A 25866-nucleotide genomic window follows, 5' to 3' on the forward strand; every position below is an offset into this window, starting at 1 on the left:
ACAGAGGAATCAGTCAACAGTTTGACAATCCTGTGCTTGACCTTGTGGTGTTGTCAGCTGAGGGTTTAGCTAATCTTAGCTGGAAAGCTAAAAATGTGAAGTTCTGACTCACCAAATGGATATCTGGCGATCATTTTCTCAGAGTAGATGGGTTCAGAGATGCCAAACCTGTTCTCAGCACGGACTCGGAAGGTATACTCTTTGCCAGGTGTCAGTTTGGTCATCCTGAAGCTGGTCTTGGTGCAGGATGAGGACACAGTGATCCAGTCGCCCTGGGTGATGTCGCACTTCTCCACAATGTAGTTGGTGATGGTACTGCCACCATCTTCCGGAGGAGAGTTCCAGAGCAGCGTACAGGCATCGATGTCTTGTTCTGTGATTTCAAGGGGGGCTTCAGGGGGTCCAGGGATGTCTGTGAGCCCAAAGAAGATGAATGCTGATGTCTTATACAACCATCTATGATCTGCTACTCATCATACACATTAGCTGAACCCTCCAGGTGGGCATGTCAGGAAGGTTGCATACAGCAGGGGTCCCTGGGGGACACAGCATTACTAACAAATCAATAAATCATTTCAATATTCAATTCACATAATTTAGACATAATTTTATCATAACACAAAACTTTACCCAGTTAAGCTACACCTAAGCTTTATCTAAAGATCTCAAGATTGTTGGAAACTGGCATTGCTGGAAAGATATGAATCTAGATGGTGTTACTGTAATGTATCTCTTAAACAGACCCATGACAATGACTCGGAGGATCTGGTTGATCTTGGCTGTGCTGTTCTCAGCTGACAAGCTGTAGTAGCCACTGTCAGCCCTCTTCACATTCTTGATGATGAGCGTGCAGGTTGTCAACGTCTTGATTACAGAGAGGCGATCAGAGGTCAGAACATCCTCATTGCCCTGTTTCCACTTGCAGAACGGAGCAGGTTTCCCTGCCACAATTGCCTCAATCACCATCTTGGATCCTGCTCTGATTGTCACAATGTCTGGCATGATGATCTTTGGAGCCACTGAGAAGAAGAATCAAAAAGACTTACTTCAATTTAACGTGACAAGCACAATTTCCTGCTTTTGTTCATGTGAGACAATTCATTCAAGTTCAATACTTTGCTATGTGTAAGTCAAAAAAGTGCACAGCTACTCAATAAAGTTTGAGATGGATTTATTTTTTTTGCTTGACTCACTGAGCTGCTCCTTGACCTCGAACACTCCCTCAGCCTCCCGGGCCAGACTGACTCCCACTGAGTTCCTGGCTGCAACTCTGAACTTATACTTCTTTCCTTCCTTCAAGCCAACCACCACAATGGTCAAGTCTTTGACAACAGAATAGGGTGTCCATTTGTTTTCTGGTGAACCTTCCTCCTGATAGTCCACCACATAGCCATTGATCTTGGCTCCTCCATCTCTGAGCGGCTTCAGCCAACCCAGGGTGGCACTGTTCTTGGTGATCTCCAACACATCCATCTTCTTTGGAGGGTCTGGCTCACCTGAATCACAAGGAGGAATTAGGAGGGAAGGAGAGAAAAACAACAATGGATGAGGGAAGTGTGGAGAGATGACTAATCGAGGCTGGGTGTCCTGCCACCATCACATTTATTCAAAGATCCCTCTTGACACTCACTGATGGGGTCAACAGCCAGGTAGGACTTGGGCGAGTCCTGAGGAACACCAATTCCGTACTTGTTGCAGGCCATGACTCTGAAGTAGTACTCGACACCAGGTGTCATGTTGGTCACCTTGTAGCTGGTCTTCTTCAGGTCTTCTGTGCACTTGGTCCAAGTCTTCCTGTCTACCTCACGTTTCTCCACGATGTAGTTGAGGATCGGGCTGCCACCATCATTTTCTGGCGGCAACCAAGACAACTGAGCTGTTGTCTTTGTGACATCAGTTGCTTCAAGTCCACCAACAGGGCCAGGGGTATCTGCAGAGGATGAAATAAAGAATCAGAGATAGTTTGCCTCCTCCTTCAATTGTTTTAATAGAGCCATACTGTACAAGTAAAATTAGTTGTCATGGGACTTGATCTCTCACCGAGGACTTTTACTCGAACAAAAACAGCTTTCTCTCCAGCAGAGTTTGACAGAATCAGTGAATATTTCCCAGAATCCTCTCTTGTACTCTCTGGGATGACCAAGAAGGACATGGTGTCAACCTGGTCCACGTGACCTCGACGGACCACATTGTCCACACCCATGCGCTTCCATGTGACCTTGGGGGCGGGCCTTCCTCTGATGACAGCAAAGAGTCTGATTGGGCAGCCAGCTCTGACAGCCAGGCCTTTCCTCAAACTTGCATCCAGGTCAATTTCTGGAGCCTCTGTTGTGATGAAAACACAACTCTGTCAGCACCAGTTGAGGACCAAAAGCGTATCAGCCTGAATTCTAAATGCAAAACAAAATTTGTTGCCATGCATCGCATTACTTAACACATACTAAGGTGTTCAGGCACCATAAACCCTGTTTCTTACCCAGTATCTCCTTGGGAGAGACGGCTTCCTTCAGGTATGCATGACGTCCCCAGCCAACCTGGTTTTGAGCAGAGACCTTGAACTCATACTCCTGCTTCTCATCTAGCTGTGTGATGGTAAACTCTGTGAGGACCAGTGGTCCGTGGGTGTCAATCCTCTTCCAGCCCTCTGTGGGCTTCTCGGGGTCCACCTCGCCCTTCAGTCTCATATCCAGGCTGTAGCCAATGATAGGGGCACCTCCATCATACACAGGTTTAGACCAGGACAGAGTGATAGAGGTCTTTGTGCTGTCAGCTACCTTCAGGCCTGCAGGCGGGCCAGGGGGTTCTGTTGATAGAGATAACATAACAAAGTTCCATGGAGAAATTCAAGAAGTAGATGACACATGAGGTTTCACTGTGTGAGGCTGTAAACTCACCGATTGGGTCTTTAGCTGCAACAGGCCTGCAGGGTTTGCTGGGCTCTCCGAGGCCTACCTCATTTTCAGCCCTCACTCTGAACTGATACTCGTGGTTGGGGATCAGGTTGGTGACTTTCATGCGTCTCTCAGAGATTGGGCTCTTGGTGCAAGGCACCCAGCGCACTGCCCTCTTCTCCTTCCTCTCCAGGATATAACCGGTGATGGACTTTCCGCCATCATTCTCAGGTGGAGCCCAGACCACTGTCATCTCCTCTTTGCTCACCTGTAACACCAAAATATTTAGGGAGTCAATATTTTAACAATGTTGGTTGATGTCATCATCAATTATATAGCAGGTAAGAGGCTATAAAAAAGGATGTCTTTAACTGACCTTGGTGACTTCAGGGGCCTCAGGGGGTCCAGGTCTGTTGAACTGAGTCTTGACAGTGACAGGCTTGCTCTCCATGGCAGGGCCAGTTCCCATCTTGTTTTCAGCCCTCACTCTGAAGATGTACTCATTGCCCTCCACAAGACGGGTGACATTGCAGTATGGTGTGACAACAGATGCAGAGTATGTGGACCACACCATCCTCCTAGTCTCACATTTTTCCAGGATGTAGCTGTCCACCTCACAGCCTCCATCATCCTCTGGAGCATCCCATATCACTCTGCACTTATCTGCTCCAATGCCCGTGATCCTGAGGTTCCTCACTGGGCCAGGGACATCGAGGACATTAACATTGGCATATGCTGTGAAGGTGCCGGCTGAGTTGGTGGCGGTAACTACAAACTTCCCAGTGTCTGTGCGTCGGGACTTTGTCATGAGGAACTTGGAGTAGTCAGCACCAGTTTCATAGCTGATTCGGGGGTTATCTCCAGTTGCCTTGTCTTTTGTCCACTTTACCTCAGGCTGAGGCTTTCCTCTCAGAGCAGCCTCCATCCTGACTGACTCTCCAGCCTTAACGGTCAGGGTTCCAGCCAGCTTCAGGTCAATAACAGGCTTCTGGATGTCCTCTTTCACCAAAATATCAGCAAGCCTAACCCATGCACTCTCCCCTCCTTCATTGACACTCTGAACCCTGAACAACAAATTAAAAGATTAAATTGATAAGTGTTAGAACAATGTAACTGACCAAGTAACAGCTCTGCCAACAATGTGAGTGTTACATAGGAAGTTTCAAGTGTGTACTCTACTAAAGGTCTGAAGGTGGGTTGAGTGCAATTGCTAGTTTCCCACATGCCAAAAAATGCACCAAAACAAGAAACATACAACATAGGTGTTAAAATTCACTTAAAGGGTGTTAAAATCCAACACTGATCACCAACAAAGATCCTCATCATCAAGTACAAAATATCAAATAAAAATGTAGTAACAAACCTGAAGGTATACAGCTGGTTCTCCACACATTTGTCAGCCAAGAAGAAGGTGTCTGTGAGGGCGCCAATGTTGAGTTTCTCCCATTCTTCAGCATCTTTAGCTTTGCACTCAAGATTGTAGGAAAGGTTAGGGCTGCCACCATCATAGTCAGGCTTCCTCCAACGTAGATGGACATGGTTCTTGCCAATTTCAGTAACTCTGAAGTTCTCAGGCTCACCTGGCCTCTCAATAGGATCTATGGCCAGGAGGGGAGTCTTGGTCTCTACACAGGGTCCAGGGCCCATTTTGTTCTCTGCACAGACACGGAACAAGTACTCGTGGCCCTCCATCAGCTTTGTTTTGATCTTACGATTGGTGCAATGAGAAGAGATCATAGACCACATGCTAATGCTTGGCTCACGGCATTCCACAATGTAGTTGGTGATCTCAGATCCACCATTGTCTTTAGGGGCCTCCCAGTTGACCATGCAGGAGTCTTTGGTAACATAGGTTGTGTGAAGGTTCTGGCAGTGGCTGGGCCTGTCCAGCACGTTGACCGTGATGGTGCAGGAAGCCTCACCACCCTCATTTGAAGCTTTCAAGGTGTATTTGCCATGGTCTGCTCTAGTGGCCTCCTTGATTCTCAGGTGTACTGCAGGGAAGTTCTGGATTATGGTGATACGCTTACTGTTCTCCAGAACTGTCTCACCCTTGGACCACAGCACCTCTGGGTCAGGACGGGCTTTGACATAGGCAAAAATGTTGATGTTGTGGCCGACACGGACAGTGAGACGGTCACGACAGGTGGCCTCCATCTCAATCTCTGGAGGGATGAGGATGTCTTGCGCAGTGATGGACTCCGGGATTTCTCTGGGCTCACCATCTCCGATCATGTTTGAGGCACTTACTCTAAATCTGTAGGTCACGCCTTCCTCCAGACCCTTCACTGTATAGGCACAATGCTTGATGAAATCATCCATGTTGACTTTCTTCCACTCTTCTGTATCCACCTTTTTCATTTCCACAGTGTATCCCAAAATGGGGCTGCCTCCATCTTTATTGGGTTTAGTCCACACCAGGTCAGCCGTGGTCTTGCTGTAGTCTTTAACTTTGGGGTTGACAGGGGGGCTTGGGACAGTAATCTGCCTGCAGGGCTTGCAGGGGTCTGAGATTGGAGATGGCCCACTGTATCCAGCACTATTCTCAGCAAACACTCTGAACTCATACTCATTACCCTCAAACAACCCTAGGACTCGAAACCTCAGGTCTTTGCAGGGTGTCTTGTTCACACGGATCCATTTTCCACCCTTGTGTCTGCGTTCAATGAGGTAGCCAGTGATCTGGCTGCCACCATCAGCCAGTGGCATAGTCCATCCAAGTGTAACAGCATCATCTGAGATATCATGTGGCATTGGCTTGCCAGGTGGGCTGGGGGGCATAAAGGTGTGCTCGGCAACAGTGGGCTTGCTCTCCAGAGGAGCACCAATACCCATTTTGTTTTCAGCACGAATGCGAACCACATACTCCACTCCCTTCTGCAGGCGAACAATCCTGAGTTTGGTGGCAAGGCTACCAGAGCCCACCCCCCCCCATGTTTCCTTATTGGACTCTCTCTTCTCTACAATGTAGTTGGTGACTGGACTGCCACCATCATCCTTGGGAGGACGCCACTCAATCATCATAGAGTCAGGAGTGACTTCTAGAATGTTGACAGGTCCAATAGGAGCAGCAGGCACATCCAGGACAGTGACGTTCAAGGCCACTGTCTTGGTTCCAGCTAGATTTGACACACTGAGCAGGTAGGTGCCAGAGTGGTTTCTGGTACACTCGTTGATACTGAGCACAGTGGAGAAGTTGTCTGTGTCGATCTTGACATTGCCTTCACTCTTTATCTCCTCTCCCTCAATGGACCACTTGGCAGTGGGAGCAGGGATTCCCCTCATGATAGCTGGTAGCCTGATGGTGGTGCCAGCCTTCACGATGATGCCCTCAGTAAGCTTCACATCAACTTCGACAATTGGAGGAACTGTGGATAGTAGAGACAAGTGTTCATACACTGTTAGCTGATCAAAACCATCAAGGCCACCCCCCCCCCAAAAAAAAACAGACCAGAAATGAAAATGATTTCTTTTGAAAACATATAGCATTGATCTTACCCAGTTTCTCCTGGCAAAGAATAGGAACCGTGGTGTCAGGTCTGCTGAGTCCGATGGCATTCTCAGCTCTCACTCTGAAGCGATAGGTCTTCCCCTCCTCCAGGCCAGTCACATGACTTTCAGGAATGCTGACTGTCTGCCACTCATCCCATTCCTTTTCTCCCTCCTCTTGATACTCTACCAGGAAGCCTGTGATCTCACTTCCACCATTGCGGTCAGGCCAGTTCCAGACCAACCACACCTCTGTCTTATCCACATCAACATGATGCAGGTCTTTGGGAGGACCCGGAGGGACTGACGAGGAAGAATGAAAAAGACAGTTAAGCTTGATCAGTGAAGATAGTTGAGCTTGATCATTGAAGTTTGAACATACAGTCCAAATTTCCTCTTGAGCCCCTGACAATTTGTTACATTTTGAAATCGACTGTTCTGTACAAACACATTACACACTCACAGAGAGGATTCATAGCCTTGATGGCCTTTGGGGTCTCGACGTATTCACTGCGGCCGTACTGGTTCTCAGCAGCGACTCTGAATGTGTAGGACATGCCCTCCATCAGGTGCTTAAGCATCATGCTGCGTTTCTTGGATGTTGAGCAGACAGGGACCCACTGAGTGGATGCCGTGTCTTTCTTTTCCACTACAAAGTTAGTGATGCGAGCACCGCCGTTGTCCTCTGGGTCTTTCCAGGACAGGTACGCTGAATCGCACCTAACATCAGACACCCTAAGGTGCTGAATGGGACCAGGTTTGTCTGAAGAAAAAAAAAAATGACTGAAGATGTTTTGAGCTGAATGTTGACCATCAAATTAAACTCATCAGAGCAGATGAACCGAAACCAAAGTTCTTAAGCTGAAACTTTTTAAAAATTTTATTTTTATTTCACCTTTATTTAACCAGGGATAAAATCACATTGATATCAGGCATCTCTTTTGCATGAGAGCCCTGGCTAAGGTAGCCAGACACAATTAACAACGTTAAGACAGGCAAAAAACTAATAACATAATTGGGACAGACAGGGTAATAAATATAACCATAAAATAAAAACAGGAATTAAAAGCAGGAGCAGACAGTTTGAAACGTATGCTTGAGGTATGACTTGAACTCGGTAACTGAAATGAAAGCTGTGATTATTCATCATTCAATCATTCCAACTGGCCACTGTAACTGAAACTGGTTTTACCAAACTCTGAATTTACGATTGGAACATCTAGGAGAACATACCTCCTCGAACACTGATTATACTCCTGACAGGTGACTGATAAAAGACTATTGATATACCAAGGAAGGTGGCCAACTACAGCCTAGTACACAAGCATTTACCAATGCTTGTGTCTTGTTGTATGAAGTGAGGGCCAACCCACCATTTCATACATTGTGCAGTGATGAGTGGAGTGATTTGCTTGGGTTATAAATCTTAGGACAGAGTGATAAACAGAGTCTCGGGACTGTAGACGAGCCTTGGTGGTATGTCTGTAGACGACATCTCCACAGTCTAGTACAGATAAAAAAGTGGCCTCCACCAGCTTTTTCTTAGCCGACTTTGAAAAACAAGCACTAACCTTAACTCAGTCAGTAGTCGAGAAACATGCAGTTTAAATGATAAATCCTCCTCCAACATAAAGCCTCAGTATTTATACAAGGTAGACCAACTCTATTAGTCTCTCCTGCAGAGTTTAAAGGGATGGAGTAAAGATCCACACTTATTTTTCTTTCTTTTCTTATCATTTAAAACTAATTTTAGGGAGAGGAGGTGAACTATTCCAAACACTTCCTGCAGCTTTGAAATACACCCACTGATTGAATATGCCAAACAATAAATTATGGTGTCATCTGCATATAAATGAATGTTTGCATATAACTGATTATCACAGAGATTGTTTGTTTTTATTGTAAAAAATAAGGGCCCCAAAACAGACCCTTGTGGAACACCAGTTTCAACCAAAAGCTCATCTGAAAGGTAACCCTTAATCCGTACCCTTTGGCGTCTGTCATTTAAGTGATTAACCAAACGCAATAAAAGAATAGCATGATTGACAGTATCAAAAGCTTTAGTTAGATCAATAAATAATGCAGCACATAATTTTCTACTATCTAGGGCACAGATTATGTCATTTAAAATTTTCATAGTAGAAGTTACTGCACTATGATTCTTTGCTCTTTCCTCACCCAGAACTAGAACTGTGCAGGTGACTGTCTTGGACCCAGCTGGGTTTTCCACTGTTAGTGTGTAGTCTCCACAGTCTCCACGGTTGCAGAACCTCATCTCCAACTTAGTGCCCTCTTGGTTGGTCTCGATGTCGGCTCTGGTTGGCACCTCGGCATCGTTCTTCTTCCAGATGACTTTAGGGAACGGGACGCCCTTGATAGCTGCCATTAAAGTGATGTGGGTGCCGGCCAAGGCCTTCACCTCCCTTGTCATCCCAGCATCCAGAATCAAATCTGGGGGCTCTAGGGGTAGGAGATGGGGGGGGGGGGGTGATGGAACAAATTCATGGAATGGAAGAGCCATTGTGACTGCTGTAAAAGGGGTCGATAGGAAAAACTTTCACATGTACTTGGATGATGAAAGAGTACCTGAAGACTCATATTCTTGCCCTTACCAAGGCCTCTTTCTTCAAACACAACACAGCAGTATGTGGTGGAGATCTAAGTGAAATCGTCACTTACCAAGTCTGTCCTGCACCCTGATTGGTTCCTTCACATTAGCTGGGTCGGACTCTCCTGCAGCGTTGACAGCCATAACTCTGAAGCGATACAGAGCTCCATCTTCCAAATTGATAACTTTGAACTTGGTCTCCTGGCAGGAGTCTGGAGTGTGGTTGACCTGAGGGTGGCAGCAAGACCGAAGATCAACATCATTTAATGTGCTCAGTATGACTTGAGAATATAATTCCACTGTTCATTCTGTTCGGAGCAGTGATCAGCATTGTGGCCCCTCAGCAAGAAGGTTGTGGGTGGAGCCCCGGCTGCAGCATGGGGTCTTTCTGGGTGAGTCTCCATGTTCTCCCTGTTCCTGCTGGGTTCTCTCTGGTACTCCAGCTTCCTCCACAGTCCAAAGACATCAAGAGGGGACCAGGTTAAGCCAGACTCTAAATTGACCGTAGGCGTGGCTGGGAGAGCCAATGGTTGTCTGTCTCTATGTGTTGGCCCTGCCATGGACTGGTGACCTGTCCAGGGGGAAGGCTGCTGGGATAGGCTCCACCCCCACCACCATTAACAGGAGAAGAGGGGGAACATGGAGGGATGGATGGATGATGGATGGATGGATGTTTCTTGTAAAAGTGGAATTTACAAGAGGCAACCAGTGGAAACATTGGAGCTTTGGCTAACAAGCTCACCTTGAGCCACTCCTCTTCTCCAGCCTTCTGGAACTCCAGCAGGTACCCAAAGATCTTTCCTCTGCCAGTGTCAGTAGGTGGCTGCCAGGAAAGAGTGACTGATTCCTTGGTGTGATCGATGGCCTGAAGGTTCTCTGGAGGACCAGGTTTCACTGAGGCACAAAAGAAGAAAGGGTTAAAGTGGCCAGGTGCTGTGCTAATACAAATGAGTCAGTGCTGTAGTTAACTCATTACCAATGGGATCTTTGGCAAAGACAGGTTTGGATGGTGGGCTAGGGTCTCCGACACCCACCACGTTCTCAGCAGTGACTCTGAACTCGTATTCACAGCCCTGCAAAAGCTCGGTCACCCAGTACTCCACCTTCGGGTGGATCTTCTCTATGTTGCAGCGAACCCATCTGGAAGCACAAACATAGCGGCTAATCCATTAGATAGGAACATAAAGTATTTTCACAGTTTAGAGAGCCAACTAAATCAATTTGTTGATTAAACAGCACAATTATTATTGATTTCATTAATGAAGAAATTATGTCAAACACTTGCAACTTCTGTGGGAGGAATCATTTCATTGGCTTTGTGTCATTGCCATTTTAAAGTTGCAGACTGCATGTCTGATTGGATTCTCAGAAATTGTAGTGTGTATTTTCAACAATTTTCCACTATCAAAATATTTGTTGCGACACTCCTTTGTTTCTCAGGAGATACACTATTTTACTTTTATTGGTGCTGGATTATAACTCGTATTTTTCTGCACCTGTTGGCCATGGTCTCCTTCCTCTCCACGATGTAGCTTGTTATTGGCTTCCCTCCATCGGCTGGCGGCTCCCAGCTGATGAGGGCAGAGTCATGGTAAACCTCCTTCACTGTGGGCTGTTTGGGAGCATCGGGCACCTCTGTGATGGACAAAAACAACCCCCCTGATCAGTTGCTCCCACTTTAATTTCTCTGCATGCTGCTACAAAGGTGAAGCTGATACTGTTGTACTAGGCAGCAGATAGGTGATATTTCTTTTCTGCATACTTACTGAAGACATCTCTGGCCTTGGTCTCTACCGAAAGAAGGGGGTCACTGATGCCATAGATGTTTTGAGCCATAATCCTGATGATGTATTCACGACCTTCAATCAGTTTTGGCACCTAAAATAACCGACAGCAGACAACATTGGTGTTTAAGAGCCACATTGTTCCTTCATCAGATATCTCCTGAGGTATATCAACATTTGTATTGCTTTATTTATTTGCATTGTTACTTCACTGACTTTTGGATGAATACCTGAACAGTGCATAACCTTCAACCAAGTGTTTCTACCCTAAAACCCCCCAATGAGTGTCTCTTGTGATTGTCCCACCTTGCAGGTAGTCCTAGTACAGGAGGAGGTGACGGGCATCCACAGGTCTCTGTTGGTGTCTCTCTTTTCAATGATGTAGTTGGCGATGGCACAGCCTCCATCGTCCAGTGGGGGGTTCCAGGAAATAACCATATAGTTCCTGTAGACCTCACTGAACACCACAGGGCCCTCTGGAGGCTGAGGACGGTCTGACAGGACAAAGCATTCACACAAAGCATTAAAAAACTGCATTTCAAGGACTGTTTCGAGGAAAAACAACTGAACAGGATGTTGTTCGTATTTCTGTAAGTATTCAGCTTACCAGACCAAATAACCTTGCCCCTATGCAGCCTGAGGGACTAAGCTCAGAGTCTGTGAGAGTGGGACATGTTGCCCTGATCTCCAGAATAAAGAATACCCTCAAGTTTCATAGATTGACCTTCCAAGTGGAGCAGCAACTCACCAACCACAGTGATTGTGCAGATTCCATTGCGAGTTCCAGCAGCATTTTCCACACTGACACTGTAGTTTCCACTGTGGACTCTCTTTGCCTTGCTGATGTTGAGACTGAGGTGCCTGGTGGTGCTGTGGAGGCTGATCTCCTCATCCGCCTTCAGCTCTTCTGCATTTTTTGCCCAGGTGATGGTTGGGACTGGTTTGCCACCAAAGCGTCCAGAGAGTGTGCAGGTGTCTCCTACCTTCACCATAATCTTGTCCCTGAAGTCCAGGTCCAGAGTGGGTGGTTCTGTGAGGGGAGGAAGAGTTGCAATTCTTTTAAGTTGTAGCTTGTATGTTACTTTAAGAAAAGAAATCAGATAAACAAATCTGTGTTTGTTGAAGCATTTGTCACTCACCAAGCTCATCTTTGCACTGGACAGGTTTGGTGGCAAAGGATGCCTTGCCTTGTCCCACCTGGTTGACAGCAGACACTCTGAACTCATGGCTGGAGCCATCCTTCAACCCACTCAGAGTGAACTTCCTGTCCATCAGCTTGTCTTCTACACCCACACGTGTGAAGCTATCTCGGCCAATCATACGAGACTCCAGGATGTACTGAGTGACCTCAGCACCACCATCATATTTGGGCGGCCTCCATGCAACAGAGATGGAGTCTTTAGTGACAGCAGTGATGATCAGATCCTCTGGACGCTCCGGAACAGCTTAAGGAGATAAATACAATTGTTTACATCACCAAAACTTTGTCTTCTTTTCCTTTGACTGTTTGCTTGAGGATATTTGGAATTTCGCTTGGTGAAATGTGTTCATATATGCTTATTTGACTTGAATAAAATTTCATTTTGTTGATGTCAAAATAATCTTATCAGTAAAGTAAAATAAAGGGTAATGGTTTCTTATTTGCATCTGTTAATTCTCAGGATGGTATCTGGTCTGCCAGACTTACAGATGGGGTCCTTGATGAGCACCATCTTGTCTGTTTCAATGAAGGGCCCCATGCCGATGATGTTCTCTGCTGCAATTCTGAAGAAATAGCCTTTGCCGTCAATGAGCCCCTGTACAACGGCATTGTTTCTTGTCACCGTGTAGGACACAGAGGTCCAGCCCATACGGTCTGATTCTCGCTTCTCAATGATATAGTTTGTGATGGCAGAGCCACCATTGTCCTCGGGGGAGTACCAGGTGAGTTTGCAGGAATCATTAGTCAGGTTCTCACCGGCAAACGGGAGGCCGACTGGTCCAGGGACATCTACAGGGGAGAAAGTGTTCCATTGTTTTACAAGCCGTCTTTATAGACAGTTGCTCTGTCCTTGTGGCTCTTTTGTCTCACCCAGAACTTCCACGATCACGGCTTTCCTTCTCTCTCCTCCCTCATTCTTTGCACTCAGTGTGTAGATGCCTTGATGCTGCCGTCTGCAGTTCTTGATGACCAACGAGTTGGAGATGCCTGTTGTCTCCACCACGGCCTCCTTGGGTACCGCAGCATCGTCTCGGCACCAGCTGATCTGTGGGGCTGGCTTACCAGAAACATAGGCGATGATGCGGATGGTGCCACCTGCATGGACCACAATCTTCTCCTTTACGGAAGCATCCAGGTCCATCTCAGGAGGAACTGAAGAGAACAACATAAGCAGGACAATTGGGAACACATAAAATAAGGACATGTCCTGTTAGATTTAAGATCATGCAAAATTCCTTCTTACTTGTTCTGTCTTTGACCTCTATCAGCTCAGACACAAGTCCTGGCTCACCCACACCAGCGGCATTCACGGCTCGGACTCTGAAGCGGTACAAACCGCCTTCCTTCAGACCAGCCACTACAAACTTAGTTCCTCTAATCTCTGTGTCCTTTGCCTGAAGAGAGAAAATGGGAAGATCTCCTCTTTGATAGAAATCTCTGTTTGTCTGCATGAGACCTAACAGACCAAATGTTCACAGAGGCTGGATGAACTAATCTAGTCAGCTCTTTTTTATTTGACATGAAATGAAATTAACCAATGATGTTCTCCTGCAGCACGGATGAACTCACCTTCTCCCAGCTCTCCTCAGCTGTAGGCTCCTTCTCCTCTTCAGCGTCACTTAATAGGAGCTTCCTCTGAGCTTTCTTCTCCTCCTCTTCTTTGTCCACCTCCTTAAATTCCACAATGTAGCCTGTGACCTTTGACCCACCGTCTAGCTGAGGAGGGACCCATTCAAGCTCAACTGTTGACTTTGTCCAGTCTGTTACTTTTGGAGTGGGCGGGCCAGGAGGCTCTGTACTCACACATGGTAAGAGTGAAGGTCAGTGAACTGCCAGACCATAATTATAACAATAACCATAATAAGCTGCTGATGCCTATGCTAATGCTAATGCTAATGGAGGATCACAACTGCAGGCTGTTGGTTCATGATCTCCAATTGTCACATCTCAGTCTGAAGTGATTCACTGACATAGTCAATTACTCATCCTGAGGCTACAGGAGCTTTTTGTCTAATATGAAAAGAAAGGCATGATTGGGTTTTATTTGCACTCTGAACCTTTGTTAAAGTCAGATTCAATGAGAGTGATGATGAATAAACATTGTCATTGTTCAGTTTCTGCAAACTGCTTTACTGACTTACTAATGGGATCTCTGCAGAGTACAGGGTCTGAAGGTACACTGGGCAGACCGCAGCCGGCAGCATTGACAGCAATAACCCTGAACTGGTACACGGCACCCTCCATCAGGCCAGTGACATCCCAATTGTTGCCCAGGGGCAGTGCTCTGATGGGGTTGCGACTGACACGGGTCCAGCGCTTGCTCGTGGTCTCCTTTTTCTCTAGGTAGTAGCCCGTGATGGACGAGCCACCGTCGTACTTGGGCTCATCCCAGTTGACGGTCATGAACTCAAGGTTGACCTCTGTCACAGTGGGCTTCTCACACTGGCCTGGCACAGCTGCATAGGGAAAGATTGATCATCTATACATTGAGAAAAACTGATCAATCTGCATCCTATATCAACAGACTGCATCTAACGTGAACTCACTGAAGAGGTTTCTGGCCTTCTCTGGCTCACTGACAATCGGTGGTCCAACACCAAACTTGTTCTGCGCCATTACTCTGAACTCGTACACGTGATTCTCAGTCAAACGGGTCACCACATAGGTACACTCCTTAGGATCATTGGAAACATGGACCCAGGACTTTCTGTTGTCCTCACGCTTCTCAATGACATAGTTGGTGATCTTGGAGCCACCGTCATCTATGGGCGGGTTCCAAGCCAGGCCGATCCTGTCAGCGAACACCTCAGTGAATTTGACTGGGCCAACGGGTGGACCGGGAGGTCCTGTGGAGGGCGTGACAGGGTTATCATTGAAAGTATGAAAGTAGGTTCTCAGAAAAGAAAAATAAAGTCAACAATTATTTTTTAAACTATTAACTTTGTGCCTGAACAAACTAGTGCTGATTCAACTTGTCTTGTAATATCACTTTGTTTGTCAAGAGGTGATGGTGATTCACTTTAGCATAAAGGAGATGTGGCTGAACCAGAGGACTGCACCTCTATATTAATAGTGTGGTATTATACTTAAAGCACTTACAGTACAGCAAACAATGTCCCTTTGCCAACTCTGTTATTACGGTCATTTTACACATTTCAAAATAACTTTTTTCAAAACATAATTACAGATTTGTGTTTCTTACCCAGCACAAAGACTTTGATGTCCTTGGTGACGGTGCCCAGGCTGTTGCTGGCTGTCAGGCTGTAGAGGGCGCTGTCCAGCCTGCTTGCCTGCTGTATTACTAGCGTGCACTTGTCTTGAGTGACTAGTTTATTGATGTGCTGGTCATACTGGACAGCTGCCTTGTCCTCAGGTTTGGCAAGGCCAGCCTTCTGCCAGGTAAGTGTAGGGAATGGACATCCGCTCACCTTCGCCACAATGCTGACATCACAGCCCTCCTCACCTTCCATGACCTCACGCAGCACAATGGTGGGAGCACCTGTGGGAGACGAGATCCTTGATGAATAAAGGCTGCATCTGTGACAAACTAAGCAACTTCAGCAATTTCAGAAACAAGTTGGTATCCACGCACAGGTCTGATCTTTGATGATCAGCGGTCCGACAGTAGCAGAGGGCCGGCTTGGTCCAGCAGCATTCACAGCCTTCACTCTGAACTCATACTCTCCTCCCTGCAGATGTTTTGACAACACAGTCAGCAGTGATCTGGTTTCATCATATTCAAAGCATGAAGATTTATCATGGTCAGAAGAAACCATTTCAAGTCAAGTCAATTTAATTTGTATAGCGCCAAATCACAACAAAAGTTTTCTCATTTCAGCACGTTAAATCAAGACTGCTTGCAATATTCAGCCAAGCAACCACCAGAGGAAATCCCAACAAATAACTGGAGTGATATTCAGTACTTCTCAGTCTGCCACAATCTGTATGCATCAATGCTAGATGTCACTAAATCACACGTTTTCCCATAACAAACAGGAAATAGAGAAGTTTGAATAATGCATCCCACCTCCTTAAGGTCTTCTACCACGAAGATGAGCTCCTCCACGTCTCTCTTGTTGCACTGCTTCCATGTCTCCTTTTCTTTGCCACTGGTGTCCCAGCTCAAACGCTCAATGATGTAATGCTTCACAGGAGAGCCACCATTGTTTTTGGGAGGTTCCCAACTCAGTGTTACGGTGTTTTTCGTCACCAGATTGACCTTCAGCTTGGTGGGGGGATCAGGGGGGTCTGAGGAGGGGTAGGAAAATAGTCATTAGCATGCAGAATGACTCCAGTTTGGGCTTTAGCTCTGCAGTTGGTGTAGAGTGAGAGGTCCTCACAAATTGGGTCTCTTGCCCTGGCAGGGTCACTTGTGATGGTAAACGGGCCGAATCCCAATCTGTTTTCGGCGCGAACTCTGAAAAGGTAGTCCTGTCCCTCCAGCAGGCCAGGGACCACAAATGCCTGGCTGGCACAGGCAGCATTAACCTAATAAGAAATCAATAAAATCTATCCATTAATAATCCTGAGCAGCCTCTGTTCAGTAGCTACACACAAAAATATTCTGTGAAGAGCATCAACAACCCAATATTAATCTGTAAAACTGTTACAGATGGTGTCAAGTGCTACACAAATGCAACTTAAGTTGACCAACCTTGGTCCATGCCTTGTCAGTGACACACTTCTTTTCAATGAAGTAGCTTTTGATTCTCTCTCCTCCGTCGTTGTCTGGCAATTTCCAGATCAGCCTCATGGTGGAACGGGTGATGTCTGTCACCTTCAGCTCTTTTGGAGGCCCAGGGACGTCTGCACTCACCACAAAATACAGCCATCAACTCAACAAACATACCTGTACACTGCATCTTGAAACTTAAAGAAGGCCATTGAAGCAGTTAGCTAGTTTCTGTGCAAACAGCAAAGACATACCGAGGACATTGACTCTGACATTAATGTGTTTCTGTCCAGACTTGTTCTTGGCTGTGATGGTGTAGCGTCCAGAGTGGCTCCTCAGACTAACAGGGATGGTCACAGTGGACGTGGTGTCTGTGGACTCAACCTGAATAAACAAATTCAGTTTAAAAACGAAATTAAAAAGCAGAGTAACTGAAGAAATATAATTCGTAAAAGAACAGAAATGTTAAAGCTGTTACTAACAAACCCAATTTACAAAATTTGTTCATTATCATCAATATTGTATTCAGGAAGACTTTTTCTACGAATGAAGAATTTACTGGACACACAAAAGGTTCACTTTACTGTCTCACCTCAGAGTCCACTGGCAGCGTGTGCAGTTTGTTCTTTTTATGTGACTTGGCTTTGCCATCAAAGTCCCAGGTCACTTTGGGAACAGGGCGGCCCTTGATGATGCAAGGGATCTTAATTGGATCCCCAGCACGGATACAAAGCAGATCATCGGCCATGATGTCGAGTGTGATGGAGGGTGGGACTGTCATTGAAAAAGTATTCGTGTCAGTTCCTTGATGAAAGCTTGCATTATAGTAAGACTCTAATGAAATACTTACGCTGGACTTCTTCAATCAAGACTTCACTGGTGCGGGGGCTGGGGTCAGACTCGCCAATGTCATTGACTGCAATGATCCTGAAGCGGTAACGTTTCAGCTCACGGAGGCTGGGCACAGTGAACTCGGTGGTGGGATGCAGGCTGTCGGGGTCATTGACCCTCACCCAGTCTGATTTGCCCTCATCCTGGATCTGAATGATGTAGCCCTTAATGGGGCTTCCTCCGTCTCTCTCTGGTGGCTTCCAGGACAGTGCGACGCTGTGCTTTGTCTTGTCAGCAACCTCAGGGGCAGCAGGCATGCTGGGAGGAGCTGGAGATCAGGGGAACAGTTTGTGAAAATTTCACTTTAATGAAAGCAAAAGCAGGTAAGAAATCTCATTTGTCAAAGATTTGGCAAGCATTTCACTGAAATTATCAAAAGCCCATCAACTTTGCAACTGCATTTTTTTTCACTCACTCAGAGGGTCAACGGCGAAGGCAGAGTCTGATGGTCCACTAAATGGTCCAGTCCCTGCAGAGTTACAAGCTGCAACTCTGAACTCATATTCAGTACCTTCAATTAGACGAGTCACCTGAGACAAAAACAGGAAGGATTTCTAAACAGCTTCAAAAAGTCCTCCCTAAAGGTCTGTGATGAGCTGTCATGAAGTTTCATAGGTCTGTTCGGATTTCTAATTCGATAGAATGAATTTGACCAGACCTGCGCACACCAAGGCAACATTTTCCATTCAAAATCAATAAAAGATTTCCATACAACAGCAAACACCAGTGAGTCACCTGGTACTCCCAGCCTTTCACTCCCCTTTTGGTAACTGGCATCTTGTTAACTTTAGCCCAGTAGCCAGTGCCTTTCTCCCTCTTCTCCAGCCAGTAGCCAATAATCATCGAGCCACCACTTTCTCTGGGAGGCTCCCAGGTAAGGGTCATGGAGGTTTTGGAGTACTCAGTGATGGCCGGCTTCTCTGGTGGACCAGGAAGGCCAAAGGGGTCTGTTATCTGAACTTCTTCTGTTGCACAGGGGTCAGACTTGCCATAGCGGTTCTCAGCCCGTATGCGGAACACGTATTTTTTATTGGTCTCCAGATTCCACATCTGCAGAAGGAGAGGATGAAGTCACGTCAGATAAGAGGTATCTCTCAGAGCCCCTTTCTATAACACCTAATATTGTCATTATTTCTAACTAGACATACCCCGTATTTCCTCTCAATGACAGTGTTGGTAACCTCCACCCACTGAGGATCTTGTCCCTCTTCCATCTCTGCATCAATGTCCTTTCTCTCAACGATGTAGTTGGTCAGCTCACTGCCGCCATTGTCCAGGGGTGCATCCCACTGGAGGTAGCAGGACTCTGCCTTGATATTGGACACAGTCACATTCCGGGGTGGAAGAGGCCGGTCTGAGAGGACAGAAGTGGTTCAGTTACTAGGAATCCGTCAGGAGAATATCAGAATTTATGCTGCGTTTTTGAATCTGTTTTGTGTTTGGTTATGTGGTGGCATGTTTGGACTCACCCAGCACCATGACGGAGATGGTGTGCTTGGCTGAGCCCATGTTGTTGGAGGCAGAGACAGTGTAGCTGCCACGGTCCCTCCTGTTAGCTGCTGGGATAGACAGTGTGGTCTTGCAGTTCATCCTGCCGGTCACTTCTGTCTCTATCAGCAGCGTTTCAGTTGGCTTGTCAATCACCACATCATCCTTGGACCACTCAACCTTGGGGATGGGAAGGCCCAGGATGTCAGCAGGGATCTCAATGGGCTCGCCCTTTTTCACAGTGATGTGGTCACCTTTGAATTGCTTCAGCATGTGCACCTCAGGAGCCACTGGGAGAAGAACAGAACCACAGATATCAGCGTGGCTAAAACCTTGTCTGGTTGCAGACATCAGAAAAAATACTGCTTCCTTTTCAAAACAAGACAGCAACCCTTTCACAACCTCTTACCCTCATCATCTTGGATGACCACCATCAGTGGGATGGAAGGCTCACTCTCACCAATCAGGTTGGCACACTTGATCCTGAACTCATACATCCAGGCCTCATCCAAGCCCTCAACAGTCATGGTCATGTTGGGGCAGATCTCCTTATTGCAGGGCTCAAAGGCCTGCTGGTCTTGTCTTTTCTTCTCCACAAAGTATCCAATCACTGGACTACCACCATCATTGCGAGGTGGCCTCCAGGCCAGTGTGATGGAGTTCTTGGTGCGCTCTGTGTAGTGGAACTTCTCGGGGTATGATGGTGGTCCTGCAGAACAAACAACCACATTTAGCCAACAAATTTTTGACAGTATGAATAAAAATACAAACAACCCGTATTTCACTAAGTTGTTCTGTCTTTAGGCAGAAAGCCCACCATCTCCAACATCTCTAGACAACATTCAGATGTTGTTTAATAAACAAAATAAAAGGTAATTGTCAAACTCACCCTGAGGGTCCACAGCCTTGATAGGTCCCAACTCCACAGGTGGACCCATGCCATACTTGTTCTTGGCAATGACACGGAACATATACTCTTGTCCCTCCATGATGCCAACACACTCACACTTTGAGGAGCTGGTTTCAACTGGCTGCCTCCATGTGTGCATCTTGGCATCTCTGCGTTCCACAATGAAGCCAGTAAGGTCACTGCCTCCATCATCCTCTGGGTCATCCCAGTTAAGGAAAATCATCTTCCGAGTGACAACCACTGGTTTCAGGTCCGTGACAGGTCCTGGGACATCTGCAGGGAAAACAAAATGGGTTTTTTTGTGACACACTGTCATCTATTCTTGTTCTGTTCATGCTTTCCTGTTGATTTTCATGATAAATTTCTGCCCTGACTTCCTGGACTTTCACTCACCCATGACCTCCACTCTGGTTGAGGCAGACTTGGTGCCACTGGGGTTGCAGGCAGAGATCTGGTATTTGCCGCTGTCCTTCCTCTGAATGTTCTTAATTGAAACAACACTGTCATTTCCCTCTGTGAGGATCTCCACGCGGTCTTTTTCAGGTTTACCATCATCCTTTGTCCAAGTGATGGAAGGGTAAGGTTTACCAGTGACTGTGGCAGGCAAACGGAGTGTTTCACCAGCTCTGATGACCACGCCATTTTTGACAGATATGTCCATCTCAATCACTGGAATCTCTGCAGAGGGCAACCCATAACAGAAGGTTTGTATCAACATGGAACTATATGGCCTTCACAAATCCTGCTCTCTCAATCTATTTTCTTGCTAACCTGCAGGATTCCTGACAAATACAGACTCCGTGAATCCTGGCGTTCCCTCTCCCGCGGCATTGCAGGCGATGACTCTGACCAGATACTTTGCTCCCTCACGGACTCCATAAACAGTAAATGCCCGGGTCTTCCAAGGACGCTCTGTAGACCTGGACCAGTCTTTAGTACCAGCCACAGCCTGAAGGACACCAATAGAAAGAAAGAAATCAGTCTGATGTCAATGCAAGGAATTTATTTTCTGGTCACTTCACTCAGAATAAAACTCGTGGATATAGCTGGAACCAAGAGAAACCTTATCCACGTGGTATCCCAGAATCTCTCCTCCTCCATTGTCGGCAGGCAGGTCCCACTCTACATCTATGGAGTGGTCAGTGGTTGCCACAACTCGGGCAACTGGTGGCCCAGGAGGCACTGCAGGATCACAAACACACACAGATTGGACTTGTTAACTCTGAACCCCTGTTTCCATGGACACAACAGTACTACTCCTGACTCTTCTGATGGTGCAGACAGTACAGACTGGCGTACGTACAGATTGGGGCTTGAGCTGTTTTGGGTTCTGATGGGGCGCTGAACTTTCCAGGGCCGGCCTGGTTCTCAGCTGCCACCCTGAAAATGTAAGTCATGCCCTCCAGAAGTCCCTCAACATTCAGCTTGGTCTCAGGGATGATGTTTCTGTCAAAAAAATAAAGAATCAGAATGAGAATCAGGAGGATGGGGGCAGCCTTCTGAAAGCATTAAGAGTTCTGATGGCTTGAGGGAAGAAACCATTGTCTAGTTGACCAGATGGCAAGAGTACGAAGAGGTGGTGGGTTAGTCATGTCAGTTGCCTTTCTGATGCATCAGTCGGTGTATATGTGAAGTACTTGTACATGGACTTAATCAAGGATGTACAAATACAGACAGACAGAGAGTTTTCTCATCTTTCCCCACCTGTTGACCCGAGCCCAGTGTGAGCTACTGATCTCGCGACGCTCCACCCAGTATCCCAGGATGGGGCTGCCGTTGTCATTTGGCTCGTTCCAGGTGACCTGCATACTGCGGGCGGTGATGTCTTCAATCTGTGGCTTTTCAGGAGCCTCAGGAGGTTCTGGGGATGATGAGACAGCAGATTAAAATGACTTAGACTTGATCCATGCTTACTTTCTTTGGTGCTGAAAGTATTACATTGGATGATTTCAGGATGGATCTGAAGTTTACTGGTTCAAATTTAAGATATACATGATTATGGACATTTAACCATTTGATAAATATTGCTGTTTTACCAAACTTAAAAAGAGAGTCCTTGAAGTTAGTGACATTTTTTTCTTTTATTTATCTGAACTAGATGACTGACTTCTGAACCAGTACATTCAGAAATTAGTATCTCAAAACTGTAATGAATGTTTCAACAGATCTACGCACCAAAGGGATTCTTGGCAATAAGTGGCTGGGAGACGCAGGGTGGACCAGCACCATACTTGTTCTCGGCCACAACCCTGAAGATGTACTCCTTCTTCTCAATGAGTTTGGGGACAAGATAGCGGCAACTTCTCAACGAGGAGGTGACACAGCTGTAGCCGATTTCCAGCTTTGAATTGTCCTTCTTCTCCAGAGTGTAGTTGAGGATCTCACTGCCGCCATCGTCTAGAGGAGGATCCCACTTACAGATCACTGAGTTCTTCCTCACTTCTTCAAACCGGAAGTTCACTGGAGGTCCAGGAGTGTCTGAGGAAAGGCGAGATGTTTTAGGTCTCAGAAATGCCACATTAATATTGTTAATATTATATTAAATTTGTCTTTTCCAAGTTGGGTTCATTGCTGTGAAAGTTTTTATTCACTGATTATCCCATGAACCTCTTCCCACACAACAAACTGGTCAAATTATCTTCAGCTATGGCCCTGGTCCATGATGCCTCCCATTAAACCTCATGACATTAGCCTCAGCTCAACGTTCTGTTTCCAACAAGTAGGTTTTGTTTCACCCACGTCTGTTGGTTTGTTTGCCTTGAGGCTGGCAGGAGTACACAACATTTACCAACTCAATTTTCCCAAAACTTGGTCAAGGGGTTGCACATAGGCAAGGAAGACACCAAGAAATAAATAAAGGCTTTGTGAGCGGCATGAAATTACACAGGGAAACACAACACACATATTATTGTTACATTTACTATAATAGATAGAAGGGAAAATTCTCACCCAGTACATTGACCTCGCAAGTAGCTGAGGCGATGCCGTGGTCATTCTCCACCTTCACCATGTAGACACCGTGGTCAGCACGATAAGCATCCCTGATGACTACGGAGGAAGTGCCTCTCCGGCTGTTGTTGATTGACAGTCGCTCATTCAGAGTCGGGTAGTCCACCTCCTCGATGTCTGGCACTGCCACCTCCTCCTCCTTCTTTTCGTCTGTCTTCTCTCCCTCACCTTCCCCCTTCTTCTCTTCTTCTTTCTTCTCTTCTTCTTTCTTCTCCACCTTCTTCTTGAGTGGTTTTTCCGGCCTCTTGCGGAGTGCCTCAGGCCGGATCACCTGGTTGTTCCAGTACCAGCTTATTTGAGGGTACGGTGAGCCAGAAATGTTAGCATCCAGGCAGATCTCGTTACCTCGCTTCACACTCAGGCCAGACTGTAGGCTGCCACTTAGAAATACCTTTGGAGGATCTGAGAAAAAAAAAGCAAACAAATGACCTCAAAGCTCAGATGAGAATATGGCAACTGGACATTCAAGACAATTTGTAGGAGTTTTTAGGCTCTTAAAAGCTGGTGTTCATCCTTACCAATAGCGTTCATGGCCTTGACAAATAGTGTTCCACGTGATGGCTCGCTGACCCCAGCTGCATTTTCAGCTCTGACTCTGAAGGCATAGCTCTTGCCCTCTGTCAAGCCTTTGACAGTATAAGACAGGACAGGCACCAAGAAGTCATTGCACCTCTCCCACTTGTCCTCACCCTTCTGCTGCCTCTCTAGGATGTAGCCCATGATCTTGGAGCCACCATCATACATTGGAGGCTTCCAAGTCAGTGTGATAGAGCCAGATGTGGGGTTGTGGGTTTCCACATCCACTGGTGGGTCAGGGGCATCTGAGAACAGATGGGAGGAATTCAGTTAAAGTTCAACAGGACAACACCTGTCATAGTTTTGATCGTGTGCATGTTCATGACACTTTGCCCTTCACTGTAACAAAAAGAATATTTTCTTTTTCTTACGTTTCTGGTCCTCTGCAATGACTGGGTTGCGAAGCTCAATGAACTCTCCTCCTCCGATCTTGTTCACAGCCTGAACTCTGAAGTAGTACTCTCCATTGGGGATGAGGTCTTTGACAGTCCAGCACACCTTGTTCTCCCCAGACATCATGTTGACGTATGTCCTCCTGCCTGCCTCACGCCGCTGTAAGTGTACAGAAAATAAAAACCATTAACAAATTCAAAACACATCAGTAAGATCAAATTTAAATCTAAACTGTTACAGACCTGCAGGACGTAGTGAAGAATTGGGCTACCCCCATCATAGTCAGGAGGATCCCAGGTAACTTTGCAGGAGCTCTTGGTGATCTCTGAGGCCACAATTTCCTTACAAGGACCCGGAAGACCTGAAGACATAGATGAGTCGAGTTGAATGGAGATCAAACAGTCAATTGATTGCTTTTGTGATGTGAAAATAACTCAGTACCGATGACTTTGACATTGATGGTGGCACTGGCAGCTCCAAGTTTATTTTCTAGAGTCACTTTGTATTGTCCAGCATCAGAGTGAAGACTGCTATCGACCTCCAGGTGGCAGCAAGTGTACTCCTTCCTGCAGAGCACAAACATGAAAATAAACAAAGCATTGCTAATTGGTGATAAAGTGATTGAGAACAAATATGTCCCTCACCTGAAGCCGAGGCGATCGTCGGCCTTCAGCTCTTTACCATCTTTATGCCAAGTGATTTTGGGCGAGGGGACAGCTCTGAATGGAACTGGTATGTGCAACTTTTCTGTTTCCACAACAACTAGGTCCAGAGTCTGGAACTCCAGTGTTGGGTTGCCTGGAGATGGAGAAAACACAAGATGAGATACCTTCAGGGCTTCTAAAGTTGCACTAGCACACTCAGCGGATGTTCTTACAGTCAGAGTCTTTGGCGAAGACATTCTCAGAGATGTCGGACGGCTCACTGACTCCAACAGCATTGATGGCCCTGACTCTTAGTATGTACTCCTTCTCAGGGATGATACCCTCTTCAACGCTGTACTTCAGCTCTTTAACAGGACGGGAGTTGACCCTCATCCACTTCTCTGTCCCGGCCTCACACATCTCAACGTGATAACCTGAAATGGGGCAGCCACCATCTCTCTGCGGAGGCTTCCAGGCAATGGACAGGAAGTTACGGCTGGCTCCAGTCACATGCAGCTCAATGGGTGGAGACGGAACACCTGGAAGGACAGACTCTTAGACAACATGGATTTCCACCCCACTTTTATGATTCACCCTGGAACTAATCTGATGTCAGGTTATTGACTCACCTGTTGGGTCTTCAATGGTGAGGATCTCAGTAGGCTCGCTTGGATGTCCAACACCTGCTTCGTTCTCAGCTCGGACCTGGAACTGAACCTCTGTTCCCTCGATGACATCCGTCACTCTGTACTTACTGTCAGGACCTGAGGTCTTGCCGCATTTCACCCAGCGAGTTCCGAGTTTCTCCTTCTTCTCAATAGAATACCTGCAAGGTTAGACAATGGTAATCTGATAAATGTAGACTACCAGAGGAGGTCGTTACTCTTTATAACTGAACACTCCACTCATGTAATGTGTACAATAATGTACTATAACACATAGAATAATGTACATATAATAAGTATAAAAAAAGACATTCAACATTATTAGAAGCACTTTAATGTGTGATGTTGTGGACTTGCAGTAATTCTATTTGTTGAGTGTTGATACAGTGGGGTGTCAATAAGTTGCGTGACAGTGATGTCCTGTGACAGCGGTGATGTGTTGTCAGTCTTACCTGAGGATGGGTCTGCCACCATCATTTTTGGGTTCCTCCCACTGCAGGTCCACATATCTTTTGGTCACATCGTTGACAGTGAGGGCGTACGGTGGCCCGGGAGTAGCTGCAACAAACCAACACATCTTTTCAACATAGCAAACCTGAACACTGATTAACTGCCAATAACACCTCTATGAGCAGCACAAACTGA

The 25866-nt window shown here is 46.4% G+C and overlaps 1 protein-coding gene across 1 annotated transcript in view; it reads right to left on the reverse strand.

Moving 5' to 3' along the window:
* Positions 1 to 25866, reverse strand: part of LOC147251642 (titin-like) — a 204696-nt gene that overhangs the window by 57625 nt on the left and 121205 nt on the right. The window contains exons 140-194 of the mRNA XM_086221100.1: positions 25674 to 25779; positions 25186 to 25382; positions 24790 to 25095; positions 24557 to 24710; positions 24354 to 24478; positions 24155 to 24273; positions 23891 to 24071; positions 23462 to 23764; positions 22884 to 23345; positions 22110 to 22412; positions 21639 to 21795; positions 21238 to 21380; positions 20998 to 21116; positions 20706 to 20883; positions 20328 to 20612; positions 19914 to 20207; positions 19434 to 19733; positions 19006 to 19314; positions 18685 to 18890; positions 18272 to 18586; positions 17952 to 18066; positions 17496 to 17804; positions 17238 to 17419; positions 16900 to 17029; positions 16628 to 16779; positions 16314 to 16461; positions 16001 to 16221; positions 15566 to 15662; positions 15176 to 15472; positions 14520 to 14819; positions 14115 to 14429; positions 13543 to 13766; positions 13217 to 13367; positions 12844 to 13125; positions 12460 to 12762; positions 11912 to 12217; positions 11521 to 11802; positions 11079 to 11266; positions 10755 to 10866; positions 10485 to 10623; positions 9965 to 10128; positions 9731 to 9882; positions 9060 to 9216; positions 8559 to 8840; positions 6844 to 7143; positions 6390 to 6683; positions 4255 to 6259; positions 3268 to 3955; positions 2895 to 3159; positions 2477 to 2803; positions 2041 to 2325; positions 1631 to 1930; positions 1194 to 1496; positions 744 to 1019; positions 113 to 412 (exon numbers count right to left, since the gene is read on the reverse strand). Of these exons, the coding sequence (XP_086077226.1) occupies positions 113 to 412; positions 744 to 1019; positions 1194 to 1496; positions 1631 to 1930; positions 2041 to 2325; positions 2477 to 2803; positions 2895 to 3159; positions 3268 to 3955; positions 4255 to 6259; positions 6390 to 6683; positions 6844 to 7143; positions 8559 to 8840; positions 9060 to 9216; positions 9731 to 9882; positions 9965 to 10128; positions 10485 to 10623; positions 10755 to 10866; positions 11079 to 11266; positions 11521 to 11802; positions 11912 to 12217; positions 12460 to 12762; positions 12844 to 13125; positions 13217 to 13367; positions 13543 to 13766; positions 14115 to 14429; positions 14520 to 14819; positions 15176 to 15472; positions 15566 to 15662; positions 16001 to 16221; positions 16314 to 16461; positions 16628 to 16779; positions 16900 to 17029; positions 17238 to 17419; positions 17496 to 17804; positions 17952 to 18066; positions 18272 to 18586; positions 18685 to 18890; positions 19006 to 19314; positions 19434 to 19733; positions 19914 to 20207; positions 20328 to 20612; positions 20706 to 20883; positions 20998 to 21116; positions 21238 to 21380; positions 21639 to 21795; positions 22110 to 22412; positions 22884 to 23345; positions 23462 to 23764; positions 23891 to 24071; positions 24155 to 24273; positions 24354 to 24478; positions 24557 to 24710; positions 24790 to 25095; positions 25186 to 25382; positions 25674 to 25779 (14913 nt within the window). The remainder of the gene's footprint in view (positions 1 to 112; positions 413 to 743; positions 1020 to 1193; positions 1497 to 1630; positions 1931 to 2040; positions 2326 to 2476; positions 2804 to 2894; positions 3160 to 3267; positions 3956 to 4254; positions 6260 to 6389; positions 6684 to 6843; positions 7144 to 8558; positions 8841 to 9059; positions 9217 to 9730; positions 9883 to 9964; positions 10129 to 10484; positions 10624 to 10754; positions 10867 to 11078; positions 11267 to 11520; positions 11803 to 11911; positions 12218 to 12459; positions 12763 to 12843; positions 13126 to 13216; positions 13368 to 13542; positions 13767 to 14114; positions 14430 to 14519; positions 14820 to 15175; positions 15473 to 15565; positions 15663 to 16000; positions 16222 to 16313; positions 16462 to 16627; positions 16780 to 16899; positions 17030 to 17237; positions 17420 to 17495; positions 17805 to 17951; positions 18067 to 18271; positions 18587 to 18684; positions 18891 to 19005; positions 19315 to 19433; positions 19734 to 19913; positions 20208 to 20327; positions 20613 to 20705; positions 20884 to 20997; positions 21117 to 21237; positions 21381 to 21638; positions 21796 to 22109; positions 22413 to 22883; positions 23346 to 23461; positions 23765 to 23890; positions 24072 to 24154; positions 24274 to 24353; positions 24479 to 24556; positions 24711 to 24789; positions 25096 to 25185; positions 25383 to 25673; positions 25780 to 25866) is intronic.

This window comes from Aulostomus chinensis, chromosome 12 (genome assembly GCF_037954235.1).
Source record: "Aulostomus chinensis isolate RoL2024-O1b breed Wild chromosome 12, RoL_Achi_v1.0, whole genome shotgun sequence".
Lineage (NCBI taxonomy): Eukaryota > Metazoa > Chordata > Actinopteri > Syngnathiformes > Aulostomidae > Aulostomus > Aulostomus chinensis.